The following is a 17,370-nucleotide window of genomic DNA, read 5'->3' on the forward strand; positions in this document are numbered from 1 at the left end:
TGAGTAAACAACATTGAGAGGTTTTCCCACAGAATAAAAAGACTTTCAGCGCAATGTTCGTCTGGATCCTCACCTCGATTGTCGGAGGGTCTTTCCTTTTGCCTCTGATCCATGCTACAATAGAGAACAAGAAATATAAAATAAAGATTTGTCTAGTTTGAGACCTGCACAAAGCGCAAGAACAAACAAAAGAATTCTGAAATTATCCCGAAGCCTCTTCATGCTTCTACAGACGGTATGCTAATGGATTTTTTTAGTATAGTTAAAAATACAGTTATGCTTGAGTTATTCCCCGATGCATGTAGGAACCTCTAAAAGCTCCCATTCCCTGACTGGTACTTACTGGTATGCTTTCAGACTACAGTATAAATCACACTCAGGGAATAAGCCAATCTCCAAACTGAGCTTTGGATAGACTGTCAATGCGTTAAAATGACAGTATACTAATCAGTAAACATTATCATGTACCATACCTAGTCTTTTCTGCATTACCCATATGGACAATAAATACACCTTTCTAGTACTGGGTAGGACCACCCTTAGCCTTTAGCGCTGCCTGAATATTCATTGGAACTGAATTGAAGGGGTACTCCCATTAGAAAAAGTTATTCTCTATTTCAGGGGTCAGCAACCTTCAGCACGCCAGCTGTTGTGACACTACATCTCCCAGCATTCACATTGGCTCAGCTGTACTCGCATAGAAGTGAATGGAGCATGCTGGGAGTTATAGTTTCACAACAGCTGGCATGTCAGGGGTTGCTGACCCCTGATATTCACTGCATAAGGGACAACTTTTAGAAGGGTCGACAGCTGCCACTAGTGGGAAATTACCGCACACTGTTTTATCGCCGAGTTAGCTGTATAAGTAGTATGCAGTAAGTTCATAAATTCCCAGATTACTCCCGCCAAAAAAAAAAAAAAAAAGGGGGCCCATGCGCCTCATCTGAATGAAGCACTGGTTGAGCATGCGCACCACTGCTGCATTCAAAGTCTAGGGGACCACCAGAGATAGCTGAGCACTGTACTTAGTTATTTCCGACAGTCCCATAGAGATAAATGCAGCAGTGGTGCAGATGCTTGACCAGCGCTTTATTCAAATGGGGGATGTGGGTCCCCCTTTCTTTTGATTGCTGGGACTAATTAGTAATCTGTGAACTTATTAACTTACTGCACAGTACTTATACAGCTATTCGAGTGATAAAACAGTATGCAGTAATTTCCCCCAATTGGCAGCTTCGGGTAGTCAAAATGTTATCATTAAAAAGGGTTCTCCAGTTTCAAATTTTTTTTTTTTTAAATCTGCACTAGTACCCCAAACATTGCATATTTTGCCCCATTTTGTTTTTCATGTCAGTACTTTCCTTCCCCTGTTCTAATCATCACTGCATCCTGGCAGGATGTTTACATGCAGGACTTCCTGTTTTCATCAGCTTCTTGCAGTTTTTTCCAACAAAACCCATCATTCTTTGTTCGTAATGTTGCCTTTCTCTGTAGTAGTCACTTCTCCTACACCTCCCCTCTCCATGTTAGTTAGGTGGAGTAAGCCCTGTGAAACATGGAAGAGCTAAACATGCTGTGATTGGTTAGAAAACTGAGCAGAAAGCTGATAAAAACAGGACGACATTTTCTATGTAAACATCCTGCCAGGATGCAGTGATGCCAAAAACAGGAGAAGGAAAGTGCTTACATGAAAAACATGTATACGTGGTAAAAATATTCAGTGTCTGGGGCAGTCTGGGCAGATTACATAAAATTCATTATGAGACCGAAGGACCCCTTAAAACTGCTTATGTACAGGGGATCTAAAGCTTTGTATCCGAAAAATTGAGCTCTAACCTGTGTAAAGATATATTATGAAATTAATCAGCACAGAATGTTTAACTTAAATAAAACCTGGTATTAAAATGTGAATATTCAATGTAAAAGGAGACAAATAAATAAAATAAATATTATATATATATATATATATATATATATATATATACACACACACACACACATATATACACATACAGTACAGACCAAAAGTTTGGACACACCTTCTCATTCAAAGAGTTTTTTATTTTCATGACTATGAAGGCATCAAAACTATGAATTAACACATGTGGAATTATATACATAACAAACAAGTGTGAAACAACTGAAAATATGTCATATTCTAGGTTCTTCAAAGTAGCCACCTTTTGCTTTGATTACTGCTTTGCACACTCTTGGCATTCTCTTGATGAGCTTCAAGAGGTAGTCCCCTGAAATGGTCTTCCAACAGTCTTGAAGGAGTTTCCAGAGATGCTTAGCACTTGTCGCCCCTTTTGCCTTCACTCTGCGGTCCAGCTCACCCCAAACCATCTCGATTGGGTTCAGGTCCGGTGACTGTGGAGGCTAGGTCATCTGGCGCAGCACCCCATCACTCTCCTTCATGGTCAAATAGCCCTTACTTTCAAAGTTTTCCCAATTTTTCAGCTGACTGACTGACCTTCATTTCTTAAAGTAATGATTGCCACTCGTTTTTCTTTACTTAGCTGCTTTTTTCTTGCCATAATACAAATTCTAACAGTCTATTCAGTAGGACTATCAGCTGTGCATCCACCTGACTTCTCCTCAACGCCACTGATGGTCCTAACCCCTTCTATAAGGCAAGAAATCCCACTTATTAAACCTGACAGGGCACACCTGTGAAGTGAAAACCATTTCAGGGGACTACCTCTTGAAGCTCATCAAGAGAATGCCAAGAGTGTGGAAAGCAGTAATTAAAGCAAAAGGTGGCTACTTTGAAGAACCTAGAATATGACATATTTTCAGTTGTTTCACACTTGTTTGTTATGTTATGTATATAATTCCACATGTGTTAATTCATAGTTTTGATGCCTTCAGTGTGAATCTACAATTTTCAGCCATGAAAATAAAGAAAACTCTTTGAATGAGAAGGTGTGTCCAAACTTTTGGTCTGTACTGTATATATATATATATATATATATATATATTTGTATAAAACTAATACATACAGAGCAATCAGAAGGTAGGCTTCATAAATAATAGATGAAAAACCATGTTTTTTTTTAATAAAGCCAAGCTTTGCTTCTGAATTGAAAGGAGTACAGTTAAAATATGGCACAATTATATACAATTTCAGAGGGTGGCAAAGCCATGATCATATTGTGGGCATATTTACAATAATGCAATAATATAGGATATGTCATAAATGTCCGATGGCTGCACATGACAGAAACAGGGCCCCACTGTGAATAAAGAGCACACCCCTCCGTTCACCACTACGGGACTTTATAAAATAGCCGATTACTAGAAAACTAGGAGTTGTTATCTGCTAGTATAATAGTAAATTAGTGGAATTGGGATAACAGGTCTGTGCTAAATATCCAAACAAAGGAGGAAGTAAGAGTCAGGACAGGGAGTGGAATACATGGAGTGACTTAAAAAAAAACCCTGTATATCCAGAAACAAAAAATAGAATAATCACATATAGGCTGTTAACCTGTGGTAAAAAAAAAAATCATGAATGTGCCCACTTAAAGGGGTTTGTGCACCTTTTGGGTGGTCTTTGGCAACCCCCCTCTTGAGCAGACATGCAAATGGGAGCATACCTAACTGCTTCCCAATTCTGGCTCCCTTTCTCCCTGACCTCGGCTTTTCCACTTGGCTCCCTGGATGTAAACTTCAATTTTGAGGCCACTGCAGCCAATTGCTGAACATTAACGTGACACAAGAAGGGGGAGGGCAGGTCACCGCTGCGGCCAGCGATCGGCTAGAGTGGAATTAAAATGGAAGTTTACATCCAGGGAGCCAAGCGGAGAGGCTGAGGTAGGGGAGAAAGGGAGTCGGGCAGCAAGTTATACGCAAAACCTGATCCTGCAGTCATTCATTACTTCCTTCTTCAGCTAATCTACAGATAGAAAGTAGAGAACACGACCGTAGGATCAGACTACACCATAGTCTGTAACCATGGAAACACATAGGTCTGCATGGAAAAAACATTAAAATATACTGTAATCAATTCCTAATTTTAAATGCATTAAATAAATGTATGAAATAGTTGAAAATGTAGATATGGCCTGTCATCAAAAAATTGGAATGTATAATAACTGGGAAAAATATTTGTCGCAATATTGTAGTCATTAGCACAAAACACTGCCGCCCCTACGGCATTTAACTCTACCACCCTCCCGAGGACGGCAATACAGTTGAATTCAGGAGAGCATTTTCTTCTGCCAGCCAGGTGGATAAGTAACAGATGCTCCTAGCATTAACTAAATGCTGAGCTCATCAGATCACCCTGTACATGACTGTGAGAGGGGCTTGGTCGGCCACCTGGGCATTGGCCCACTGGGAAGTTTCACTGTAGGGTCTATGGCGAGTCTGCCCCTGGATGTCTTATAGAGCTCCATGATACATTGTATAATGAGGTGGATTCTTCCTAGAAGCAATGCTGGTTCTGTGATACAGCATTGGGATTATGGCACTTTTTTCTTGGATTTTAATGGAATCTGACAGAAGAAAATCCTGACCCACCTTTGCCTCTGTATGAATCTATGGTACAGGTAAGTCGTCCCCCCCCCCCCCCCCCTTAAGTGTTGGTACATTACGTCTCTATACGAAGCTGTATATATGGTCATGTGCATAAGGCCTAGTCACTTTGGATGCACAATTTGTCCCAGATAATAAATATTGTGCCTCTGTTATTACAGACAAGGGGGTGCTAACCATAGATTTAAAGGGGTTGTTCAACTTTGAGAAGTTTCAGTAGTTGCGAGCTCTACCCATGTAAAAAAAAAAAAAAACATTATACTCACCTGCTCCATGCTGCTCTATCTCAGCTCCCTGGCTCCATTTAGTCCCGGTCCTGTAAACTTCCGCTCGGGCAGGGTCACATGTGCCACAGCAACCAATGACTGGTCTCATCACTGACATGTCCCCAAGTGGCATGGTTGTCACTGCTGAAACCAGACCTCGTCGGTCTGCAAGTTTACAGTACGGGAACTGAGATGACAGCTGAACTAACCTACGGCGCCGGGACGAAGTAGCAGAGAGTAGGGGAGTATGTAAAAATGAAAGTTAAAAATGTCCAAAAAGCTGGACAACCCCTTTTAAGGGTGTATTATTTTGTGATTTAGGGTCAGATCTCCATTGCTCGTGGTAGAATGGGGCAGAATATATGAAGACACGGCTATCCTTCTCAACCACGATAGAGAAAATAATTGGTCAGTGACACGACTTTGGCAGGAGACTTGAAAGCAGCAAAATGTCAGACAATAAAATTAACTCTGTGGTTAATGGGGAGCAGCATTGGAGTAGATCCCTCGCAGTGCAAGGCGAGAGGAAAAGTTCAGAATATGTTCTCGATAGCGTAACCTTTCCAACAAAGAGCAACTGCGCCATAAATTGGCATTAGAAAGGCCACTGCTTAGGAGTCAAAATGAATCTTGTAGTTTGTCAACCTGATTAATGGCAGATTCACATCCATTTCATCTGTGGTTTGTGAAAACAGTTTAAATGGTTAAGTATCTCAAAAAGGTCAAGGTGGCATTTATTTGCGTAATGTGTTTTTAATGGTATTTGACCCTTGTTTTTCAGGCAGCAAAGGTAATGTAGAATCTGATGTAAAACGGACACAGAGATTTTGCAAAGGGTCTCCAGTTTCCGCCACGTTCATGTCTGAAGGCCACTTTAGGTTCCACCTCTGTCACAGATTGTCACACCATTTTGTCCAGTACAATTCCAGGCTGCATAATGGAAACCCCTAACGAACACCATTAAAGTTTGTGTCATGTAACAAAGCAGAACAACGGAAATCCAAGCGCTGATAGGAATGCAGTCTTAGCTTGGCACGTCAAAGGTCAGAACAATCTAATGTAGGACAGCTTGGTTACCCGTTCAGGGAACTTTAAAGGCCCATTCACATAACCGCATTGATGGGTCGGTTCCGCAATGTTGCGGACAAGAATAGGCATTTCTATCATAGGACTGGCCGCATGCGTTCCACAAAATGCAAAACGCACACAGGCCTCAGCTTCAGCAGATACTTGGTATAACTGGAAGCTCTCGAGAAGCAATGTGTACCAGGTCCCTTACATTTTACCATATGACATTCATACCACTGGCGTGTTCTTTTGTGGCCTCTAAGATACAGCCGGTACTACCCCCCACTACCATTCAGCAATTCCTTTAGACTGGAAGCTCATGCAGACATGGTGGCCATACACCATCAAAAATTATTTCTACTCCCCCCATATACATGCACATTTGTATTCATTCTTAATAGAAAGAGGGGAATAAGCTGCTGTCAGCAGGGGCAGACTGGCCAAAGACCCTTTCCCGTACATCAGTACCCCAGGGCCACCCAAACCATCCCCACAGCAGGTACACTATAGGGGCATTATTATTACTAGGGACATTATAGGGGGAATTACTACTACCGAGAGCATTAATACTATGGGGGGGGTTATTACTTCTGGAGCTACTCTGGGGGAGCATATCATTACTGGGGCCACTATAGGGTGCATTATTCGGGAGCACCTTAGGGCCATTAGACAACCATTAAGTGAAACCGTTAAGTCCCGATCTTTGCCTTTACACATTTGTATATTGGACCGAATTTTGTCTAGTTATTGCATTTGGACATTATGTATACTTCCTCCTTGTCTACATCCAATTGCAGAGGAAGCATTGAGATGCCTTTTTTACCATATTTATAGCCCAGTAAAGACGAGCACATACACGGTTATACTCTGTAACAATACTAAATGTAGCAGACTTGAAGATTTTAAATTTGAACAGACAATAGTAAAAATGATCTTTTAGTAATGTTGGCTAAAATGAAGATGTGGCGACCCCGGCAATATGGAGGTCTTCAATAAAAGCTCAGACTCATTAACTAATCTTTCTTATTCCCTGGATGCTTGAATATGAACTAAATAAGATAAATTGTCTTCATTCGGAGCGTGGTAATGGAGGTTATGAAATTCCAAGCAGATTAACGCTTCTCTAATTCCTTCTCGCTTCATTTCACACACAGTTTACCAGACAGACTATTCTCCTTCTAGGAATGGCTCCGATAAAAACCGGGATGAAAACAAGAGCAGAACGACCTGGATTATTCACAAGAGCAGGTACCAGGGAAGATCAAGATCAGCTGTGAAAATCAATATAGTGTCCGTACATGTACAGTGGTGCCTGAAAGTTGGTGAAACCTTCGGAATTTTCTATATTTCTGCATAAATTTGACCAAACTTCAATATTTCACACAAGACCCATAAGTAGATAAAGATAATTAAATAAAACAAAATGTGTCAAAAATATTACACCTGGTCATTTATCCATTTAGGAAAATAATCAAATGTCTGTTACGATAAAAGTATGTGAACCTTTAGGATTAGCAGAGGATTTGAAAGTGAAATTACAGTCAGGTGTTTTCAATCAATGGAATGACAATCAGGTGCAAGTGCGCAACCTGTTTTATTTAACCCTTTTTGTCTTTCACTCCTCGCCTCCTCAGAGACTTAACTTTTTTTATTTTTCCGTTCACATATCCCTATGAGGGCTTAATTTTCGCGGGACAAGTACTTTCTAATGGCACTATTTACGGTTGCATATAATGTTGCGGGAAGCGGCAAACCAAATCCAAATTGGGTGGAATTGAAAGAGTTTTATTTACGGCGTTGACTATGCGTTAAAATTGACCTGTTACCTTTATTCTCCAGGTCAGTATGATTACAATGATACTACACCTGTATAGTTTTTCTCGCGGTTTAATACAATTTTTTTTTAAAAAAACCTTAAAAACATTTTTTTTTTTCATCAAAATAATATATATAATATATAATGTCACTTTTTTGTAGTTATGCGTACGGAGCTGTACGAGGGGTCATTTTTTGCAGGGCCAGCTATACTTTTCAGTGATACCAGAGTGTGTTTTGAAGTGTGTATGACTTTTTGATCACTTGTTATAAAATTAATTTGGGAAGTTGAAGTGACTAAAAATGGTGAATTAGCTGTTTCTATTTTTTTCTGTTACATAATTCGCCATATGAGATAAATATTATATTTTAATAGTACGGGTGTTTTCGCACGCGGCGATGTCCATGATGTGTATTTTTTTTTGTTAAGTATTATGATTTTGGGGAAAGGGGGTAAACTTATATATTTTTTTTTTTAAGTCACCCTGGGTGACTATAACTGGCAATCGTTAGATTGCCATTGTGCTCATTGATGGCTATATAGTCCACTATATAGCCTGGTGGCCTGTATTGTATATTTAACTAATAGCTGCCTATGCTGCTTGAGGCTTCGGGGTATTAGTAGAGTGTAACACGTTCACTGATCTCAGCCGGGGAACGCAGTTACGTCTCCCACTTCAAGACTGCTCAGATGCCGTGGTTACATTATATTCCTGTGGAGGCCTGCAGGTGGCAGTGTTCCACGGGAATAGAATGAACCCATTAAGTGTTCTGGCAAAACGGACCCAGCTTTACGGTCTGCACATGCGCAGACCTTTATAAAAAATATAAAAAATAATACCGGATCCGTTTTTCCCGGATGACACCGGAGAGACGGATCCAATATTTCAATGCATTTGTCAGACGGATCCACATCCAGACCCGTCTGACAAATGCCATCAGTTTGCGTCCGGATTGCCGGTGACGGAACTGCCTGCTGGAATCCCCTGCCGCAAGTGTGAAAGTTCCCTTAGGCTGCATTCCTAAATAAATGCAGTCTATGGGAGAGGCAATGTAATGATCGCGTGTTCAAGTCCCCTAGGGGTACTTTTAAAAAGTGTAAAAATAAGTAAAAAATGTAAGTTTTTAAAATATAAAAAATATATAAAAATGCAAATCACCCCCATTTTCCTTTAATAATAATGAACAAAAAAAATTTAAGATCATAGGCATCACCATGTCTGTTAAAATCTAAAAATAATCATCCTGTATGATGAATGCTGTAATGGAAAAAAATATATATAAAAAATGACTGATTCACATTTGTTTTTGTCACTCCCCCCCCTTAAACATACTCCTAAATGGTATCAATAAAAACTCCAGATTTATTTTTTTATTTTTTTAGTATTAGAACACATGAAACACCTAACATAAATGTGGAAATGCCATAATCATACAGGTAACAGATCAGTTTTACTGCATGGGGAATGCCGCAAAAAACCCACTCCATTTGGAATTTTTCCAGCCTCCCACTACTATGCAATATTAAATGGTGCCACTAGAAAATATAACTTGTCCCCCCAAAAAATCCTCATATAGCTAAGTGAACGGAAAATAAAAAATGTTATGGCTCCAGGAAGGGAGAGAGTGAAAAATGAAAATGCAAAAACAGAAAATCATCGTGTCAGAAAAGGGTTAAACTGCCGATAGGTGGGTTGCCAGGAGTCAGACCCCACCAATCAAATATTGATGACCTATCCCAGTGGTGGGCAACCTTATTAGTAAAATGAGCCAAATATTGACAAAACAGCGATTTTTATTTTTTTGAGAGCCAAATTTTTTAAACTTCAAATATATAGGAAGGTACATTGTTATTTACTTCATAAGGGTATTCCTAACCATCTGAACATACCTTTCTCAATCCTCGACACTACATCTTCTTTCACTCCACAACGTTTTACCCTATAAGACGCACATAGGTTTTAGAGGAGGACAATATGGAAAAAAATATTTTTCATTACACCTCAGGTCAGACCACTAATCAGAACCTCAATGTTTGAAATCTCTTTTGAAATTTGAAAAAAAGGAACTCGGGGGTTCTGTACCAACGCAACGCTGTCTTAACAGAGTTTTCTTGAATTTTTATGCACTTGGAAAAGCCGTGCAAAGATTTCTGAATCCATTTACTGTCAGTGTCACTAAATTCAAGGTGGAGTTCTTTTCCCCACTCAGCAACCCAGGGCGGTAGGCTAGAATAGCTCTCACTTAGAATCTGCCTATAAATGAGGGTGGTGCATTTATGAGGTAAATTCGGCAGCAGAACATAATTCTCCAACCATGATGGATCAGGGAGAGGGGTAAATTTGGAAATCATAAACTGCCTACAAGCATTCTCAAAGTCATTTCTTTGAATGAAATCTTTACCAAGGGCAGGTACACCCGAGAGGGCAGTATAGAAGTCGGAAGTGATCTGTAACCCTTTCAAATCTCCTAATCTGTGATGTGACATTGATAGCCAAATGTCTGATGGAGATTTAATTTGTGGGAACAGTAGTGTGGGGATAACTGAGATAGGAGCTAAGGGAGAAAGCTTGTCCTGAGCAGATGTTAAGACCAAAGACTTATGGCAAATATGCAGCATTCCTCTGGTGAGTACGCTATCTACTTTGGTCCCTTCTCCTGTCCTCTCAGGTGTCCATAACCTATGGAACAATTCCTTACCCAACAGGGCCAATTCTAAATCTACATGCATACAGAATGTCTCTTGTCTGGCCAGTTTAAGCCACCTTTCCAAACTAATAGCGTGAAAGAGGGCGAAAGGACATTCTAGTGCGCTTCTTATCCCACAAATAACTGCTCATGATGGATTGTAGTTTATTAATGAAACTAACAGGTACCGATATGGGTAGGGCTCTCAAGGTGTACATTATCAGCGGCAGGATGTAGGTGGTGAGGACATTTTGCCTGCCTAGCCAGGTTAGGAAAGGAGCGCAGGGTCACAGACACCACAACACACCTAATCAATAATATCAATAAATATGACACACGGACAGGTACAATAAATAATTGCTGATATATGTTCGATATATGTGTGCTCTGCCCCGCCCCCACACACATACGGCTGATCCGATGCACTATATTGTATTTATCACTTGCATATGATGTCATGTGTCGATTTTTGGGCTCAGTTAAACTGTGTGGGACTCAATATGGATGCGTCCAGTGTTCTCTCCGGCATTCCGTCACAGTCATTTATATGACTGTGACACTTCCTGGTTTCTTACCCACGCACTACCGGTTGCGGGTCACCTGCGTTCCACAGGGCCGCGGACTGCGCATGCGCTGCACGGCGCCATCTGGACGCGCTCCGTTACGTCATATTTTCGCGCTCGCGCGATGACGTGGATGCGCCGAGAGATGGCGTCTAGCATCATGGAGCTTTCCGCGCCCGGACATGTGGACCACAGGTGTACCATATAGAGGTAATTTCCTTCCACCCACCCACTTCCCCTTATATATACCCTGTCCATACATCATTCAGTACCTCCTGACGAAGCCGTAGGGCGAAACGCGCGTCGAGGTTGTGCGCCCAGGGTCCTCACGCCCACTCACTACCATGTCTTCAGGTACGTTCTAAGCCGGTATTTCCTTCTTCACATTGTTGCTAGGGACCCCTGCACGCATTCATAGTGAGTCTCTTCACATATCCATGGCATTTATTGTTTCTATTGTCATCCTCACTTGAGCATTATTGCTCCCATGGTCTGTATTAAGGTTCCAGTACTATGTGTAGATTTACTGTGCTTCTCCCTGTACCCAGTATGGTCATCTGCATGATTCATCTACAGGAATTGTGTGGATATATCACATTTGACCATCCAGGTTATTTTTGAACATATATCAGCAATTATTTATTGTACCTGTCCGTGTGTCATATTTATTGACACTCAGGTGTGTTGTGGTGTCTGTGACCCTGCGCTTCTCCGTACTCTTGCAATCCTGTAGTAGCTCCATCTTTTGTATTTTATTAATAAATTTATACCTTTTATACCATCCTCCACTTGTTCGTTTTGGTTTACCTTAGATGTTATACAAGTGGTATTTGCAGCTGTCTAGTTGACAGGTGGCCTTTTGTAGGTCAATAGGTTAGGAAAGGAGAGCTGCTCTTAGAGAGAATAGAGGTGACTTTGGAGAGTAGCGGGGGGAAATTAAGACTAAACAACAACTTGGGGTCCATCGGGATCGTCACCCCCAAATATTTTATTGCTTGTGTAGGCCACTTGAATGGTGTGAGGGCTTTGACCTTAGTACGCAGGACAGCTGGGAGGGAAACGCCAAGGGCGTTTATTTGAGATAACCCCAAAAGTAAATCTGCCTAGTTTCACTCCTTTGATCGTGGGGGATTGGCGGAACTTAAGAAGAAGCGTCTCTAGGGTGAGTACAAACAAGGTGGTGGATATTGGGCATCCTTGACGAGTACCGTTTCTAATTTGGAAGGCGTTCGATAGGGTGCCATTGACTAGTACTCTCGCAGATGGTGCAGAGTATAGAGTATAGATAGCTCTGATGAGGCCTTCAGGGAAGCCAAAGGCTCGTAGTACTTTCTCCATATAGGCCCAGCTAACCCTATCGAACGCCTATTCCGCATCTGTGCCCAGGAGTACAAGAGGGGACTTAGATTTGATGGCGTGGGTGATCGCATGTATGACTCTACTGATATTATGCCTACCCTCTCTACCTGTTCTTCACCCACAAGCCCAGGGAGCAACCCTGACATCCTGCTTTTAAGCAGTACCACTTCAAATCGGTGTTCAGCAGTGAAATCGGCCTGTAACTTCCACATGCTTCCTTATCCTTCCCTTCTTTATGGATAATCGTTATGTGCGCTTCCTAGGCTTGTGGGGTCAGAGAGCCACCTGTAAGGAGGAGATTGCATGCCGTGACAAAATGTGGGACTAAAATATCTTTATACTTTTTGTAATATGAGCTTGGAAAACAGTCAGGTCCGGGACTCCTGCCTGAAGGGATAGACATTAGAACCTTTTCTACCTCTTCCGTTGTAAACGGTTGAAGCAGCTGATGTATATCGACCTCAGAAATTCTTGGGATGTTAATAGAGCTAAGGAACTCCGACGTGCGTGTCTCGATTTGCTGGCTGGTGAGGGGTATTGGGAGGTTATACAGATTTGAATAAAAGGAGCAAAACTCCTGAGCTATCGCTGGAGTATTAATAAGTCGGGGGCCTGAGGCTGATTTGATGGCTTGAATAAAGGATTTATTTCTTTGGTTCTTAATAAGGTTTGAGACCAACTTAGAACCCCTATTCCCATGAAGGTATTGTTTGAAGCGCAATACGAACATTCAAAAAGTCAGTGACCTTATGCCTCAAGCATTTAAGCAGAACCTCAATGTTAATAAGACCTCCCTGAGATGAGATGTCAGCTCAGACCCCAAAGTAAATGACCCCCTCAATCAGACCTCATATAAGAGCCCCATGCCTCTCATCATCCCCATTATCAACCATGATGCCTCTCATCATCACCATTATCATCCATGATGCCTCTCATCATCCATGATGCCCCTCATATCCCCCATTATGATTCTCATCACCTCATTGCCTCAGATCAGCCCCAAGTTTCATAAAATAAAAAAAGCACTTACCTCTCCGGCTCCTGGATGCCGCTGCTCCTCACTACCCGCGCTCTGTGTTCCTCCTGCTGTCGGCTGTGCTGTGAACTGGCGTGCACAGAGTGACATCACAGAGCGCCTCACACTGTGCGCAGCCCTGCACAGCCTACAACCGAGGACCAGGAAGCGGTGAGTACAGAGCCTTCACCGCTTCCTGGTCTTCACCCTCCTACCTATTTTTGCTACGGGCAACGAAAATGCTATCGCACTGTACATGTGAGCCCGCACCTGGAAGAGCCAATATCAGGGGGCTAAAGAGCCGCATGTGGCTCTAGAGCCGCAGGTTGCTGACCACTGACCTATCCACAGGATAGATTATTTATATGCAAGTCCTGGGCAACCCGTTTCATGGCTTTTTCCCCGGTAGTGGAGGGGTTAAAGAGGCACTCCGTTTTTTTTTAAGCTCTATATGCATTCCTATAAGACTCTCTATACATTCCTATGGGACGCACACTGAGTATCTCACAGAAACGCAAACAGACTGACTTCCGCTCCACACTAATGATGCAGGCAGTCGGGGTGCAGTCATGTGGTACGAGGGAGGCAAAAAAGTGAACGCCACCAGTATTTACATGATGTACATTACAAACTGGACAAAAGAGGGGGAAAAAATTCTCAGAGCGCAACATCCATGTTGGTCTATGAGTTAATACCCAGCGGTTTATTTCCCTCCCAGGGTGCGGAGATGCCTCATGTGTCCTTTCTCTCTGACAGAAAGCTTCATGCTATGTGCTCATGCATTTGGCTTCTCCTTCCTGCCCTGATCAGACAGATGGTTGCCGGGCAGGGACTCCGTGGACTGCGATTGAACAAGTGAACAGTCCTCTTTGATCAGGCCTTCTCAGCCTTCCATAGCGGAGATGAGTTTATCGGTCTTATGCGATGGCCAGGATGACCAGAGTTACAACATGACCGAGCAGGCTGTGCAAAGCCTACAACTGCTGCGCTGTTCCCTTAAGGGAGCATTCACACACCGTGTTGGTTTTGCGGTCCGCAAATCACGGATCCGTGTGTTCCGCTTGTCTTCAGTTATCTTTCCGTCTCCGTTCCGTAAGTCCGTATAATACTGACGTGGTGCTTCCATGTGTCATCCGTTTTTTATGGTCCGTAAAAAACTGAAATGGGGTTTCCTAGATTGTTTTCAGTCCAGGGGTTTACAAAAAACGGATGACATACGGATGCATTTCCGTGCGCTATCCGTTTTTTACGGACCCAATGACTTTCTATGGGGCCACAGACCACAATTTGAGGCCAAGTATAGGACATGTTCTAAAATAAAAGCAACGGACACACGGAATGGACAGCACACGGATGACAATGAAAGGCATTCCGCAATTTTTGCGGACCCATAGAAATAAATGGGTCCGTGCATTGTCCGCAAAAATTGCAGAACGGACACGGAAGAAAAACACAGTCGTGTGAATGCTCCCTAAAGGGGATATCCCATGATTAATGTAAAAATGAAAATCGGACATCATGTAGTACATGACAGTCTCTTTCTAACAAAGCTAGAACCAGCCCTGTACCTCACATGGATCCAGAGATCTCCCCATTCCCTGCTCCAATTGTTCTGCTAGATTTATTGCAAGCTGGAAGCTTATGGGGAGTGCACTCTCTCAGCGGGCGTGTCCTTTTGACTGCAGCTGGAGGCTGGCTGAAGGATGGAACTGAGCATGTGCTTCCATGTCAGTGAGCAGGGCAGAGAAATTAGAAAAAGAACAACCAGCAGGTGGCGCTATACAGATAGATTTCAGTGAGCAACTCACTGGCCATACTACATTTTTAATAGCATGCAGTTTTAAAAGTATTCAGATCCAGGTGCTGGTTTGAAAAATGTAGACAACCTTTTAAAGCTATTGTTCACTTCTATAGGAGTTATGGAAACACCACTGCACATGACGGCTAGTCCAATATCAGCCATAAATTGCTGAGGTGGGAATAGTCCTTTAAAGATATGGCTTGGGACTAGTGTTGAGTGAACTTGTTTTTTTAAGTTCTGCGTCCAAAGTTTGTTTTATCGAAGAATCCAGATATGGATTTTGGTACCACGGAGCATAACGGAATTTGGAATCCATAACGGGATTCTTCGATAACCCGAACTTTGGACGCAGAACTTCAAAAACAAGTTTGCTCAACACTACTTGGGACACCTGGCACTGCATAGCGCCCCGACTACAGGTGATAATGCACATATATACTTTTAGCAAATTTCTGAAAGATAAATATGATAAATTCTTCTGTACTGCCGCAATAGGATAATCATAGAAACTCTTTAAAAAGGGGTTTTCCTGGACTATATTGCAGACCTATCTTAAGGCCTCAGGCACACGACCGTTGTGTGCATTCGCGTCCATTCCGTCATTTTTCACAGTTTAGCGGAGGTCCCATTAATTTCTAGAAAGCCGTGAAAAAAAACGATAGTCCTCCGTGATCCGTGATCCGTGATTCCAGTCCATCAAAAAAATTAAACCTGTCCTATTCTTGTCAGTGGAAAACGGAGGATGGACCCATTCAAGTCAATGGGTCCGTCAAAAAAAACTGATGCACAACTGGTATGTCATCCGTGTCCGCGTCCGTTTTTTTCTACAAGACCTTTATGCAATAAAATTACACTTTTCATTAACCTTCCTTTTTTTCCCCGTCAGACAAAAAAAAAGGAAGACACAAGGAAACACAACTGAAGCAAAATCGGACATGGACCACTGAAGCCAAATCACCGACAGTGAAAAAACACTGTCGTGTGCATGAGGTCTAAGGGTGGGGGCCGATCAGCTGTTTAAAGAGGTGGCAGTGCTCCAGCGCCATACATTGTATAGTGGCTGTGCTTGGTATTGCAGCCAAGGACCATTAACTTGAATAGGGCTGAGCTGCATACAGGCCATCTCACTGATGAATGTGATGTCACTGGCCTAGGAATAGGTCGCAGGCTCACTGGAGCGCCGCAGCCTTTTCAAACAGCTGATCGCGGGGGTGCCAGGAGTCGGACCCCCACCGATCAGATACCGATGACCTATCCTGAGGAAGGGTCATCGACATATGAATCCCGGGGAAACCCCTTTCAGGAACATGTTCCAAGAAGTGTATCCAAAGGTTTGCAAATCTGTACGGCACGGCAGTGGTGCAGCCCTCTGATGATCAGAATAAGGCTTTTACATTAGGAAATTGCTATTAGTGTCCATTCACCCGTCAGCATGAATGGGTCTGCACCTTTTCCGCAATTTTGCGGAACGGGTGTGGACCCATTAATTTCAATGGGGCCTCAAAAGAGGTGGACAGCACACCGTGTGCTGTCGCATCCATAGTTCTGTTCCTCGGCCCCGCAAAACAGAGATAGAGCATTTCCTACTCTTGTCCGCAGCCATGGAGAATAGGCATTTCTATCACAGGGCCGGCCATGTGCGATACCCAAAATGCGGAACGCACATGGCTGGTGTCCATGTTTTGCGGACGTGCGAATGGACCCTTGTAATGACGGATATTCGTTGACTTCTCCTAACGTTTCCTCCCACACAGCAGTTGGATATCCCGCTTGTGGATTGAGAGCATTGACCAGCCCTTTCCAAGATCACATAGGTCTGACATCACCACCATTCGGACGGGGATTCTGACAGAGGGGATCATGGGAGGCCTGGTCGTGATGTCAGAGGAAATCGTGTCCACAGAGGGCGCAGTCACGTGACCACTTTACCAATCTCCGGAGTGAGACAGATAAAGTAGCGCAATTGCATTAGTAAGTTGCAGCACCTGGCAGGGGACGCACGGGGAAAGGGAAACATTTATACCCGGATAACCCCCTTAATATAGGGCTACTTTAAAATGCGTCAGCGATAGGATACACACATACAACAGAGCGCCCAACCGTTCAATCAGAGCTAGTATTTAGATGTAAACCTAATCATAATCCCCCCTTCTACTGAAAGGATGGCGGCTCGGAATGAATACCAAGTATAAAATATTCAGGGGGAATGGACTTCTCCGCTGCCCACTAGACATGAGCCATCACCTCTTTTCCATC

At 42.8% G+C, this 17,370-nt stretch overlaps 1 protein-coding gene across 1 annotated transcript in view; it reads right to left on the minus strand.

Moving 5' to 3' along the window:
- Nucleotides 1-17,370, minus strand: part of NDUFAF2 (NADH:ubiquinone oxidoreductase complex assembly factor 2) — a 123,492-nt gene that overhangs the window by 31,700 nt on the left and 74,422 nt on the right. The window contains exon 3 of the mRNA XM_044292420.1: nucleotides 74-114. Coding sequence (XP_044148355.1) covers nucleotides 74-114 — 41 coding nt within the window. The remainder of the gene's footprint in view (nucleotides 1-73; nucleotides 115-17,370) is intronic.

The sequence above is a fragment of the Bufo gargarizans genome, chromosome 1, assembly GCF_014858855.1.
Source record: "Bufo gargarizans isolate SCDJY-AF-19 chromosome 1, ASM1485885v1, whole genome shotgun sequence".
Classification (NCBI taxonomy): domain Eukaryota; kingdom Metazoa; phylum Chordata; class Amphibia; order Anura; family Bufonidae; genus Bufo; species Bufo gargarizans.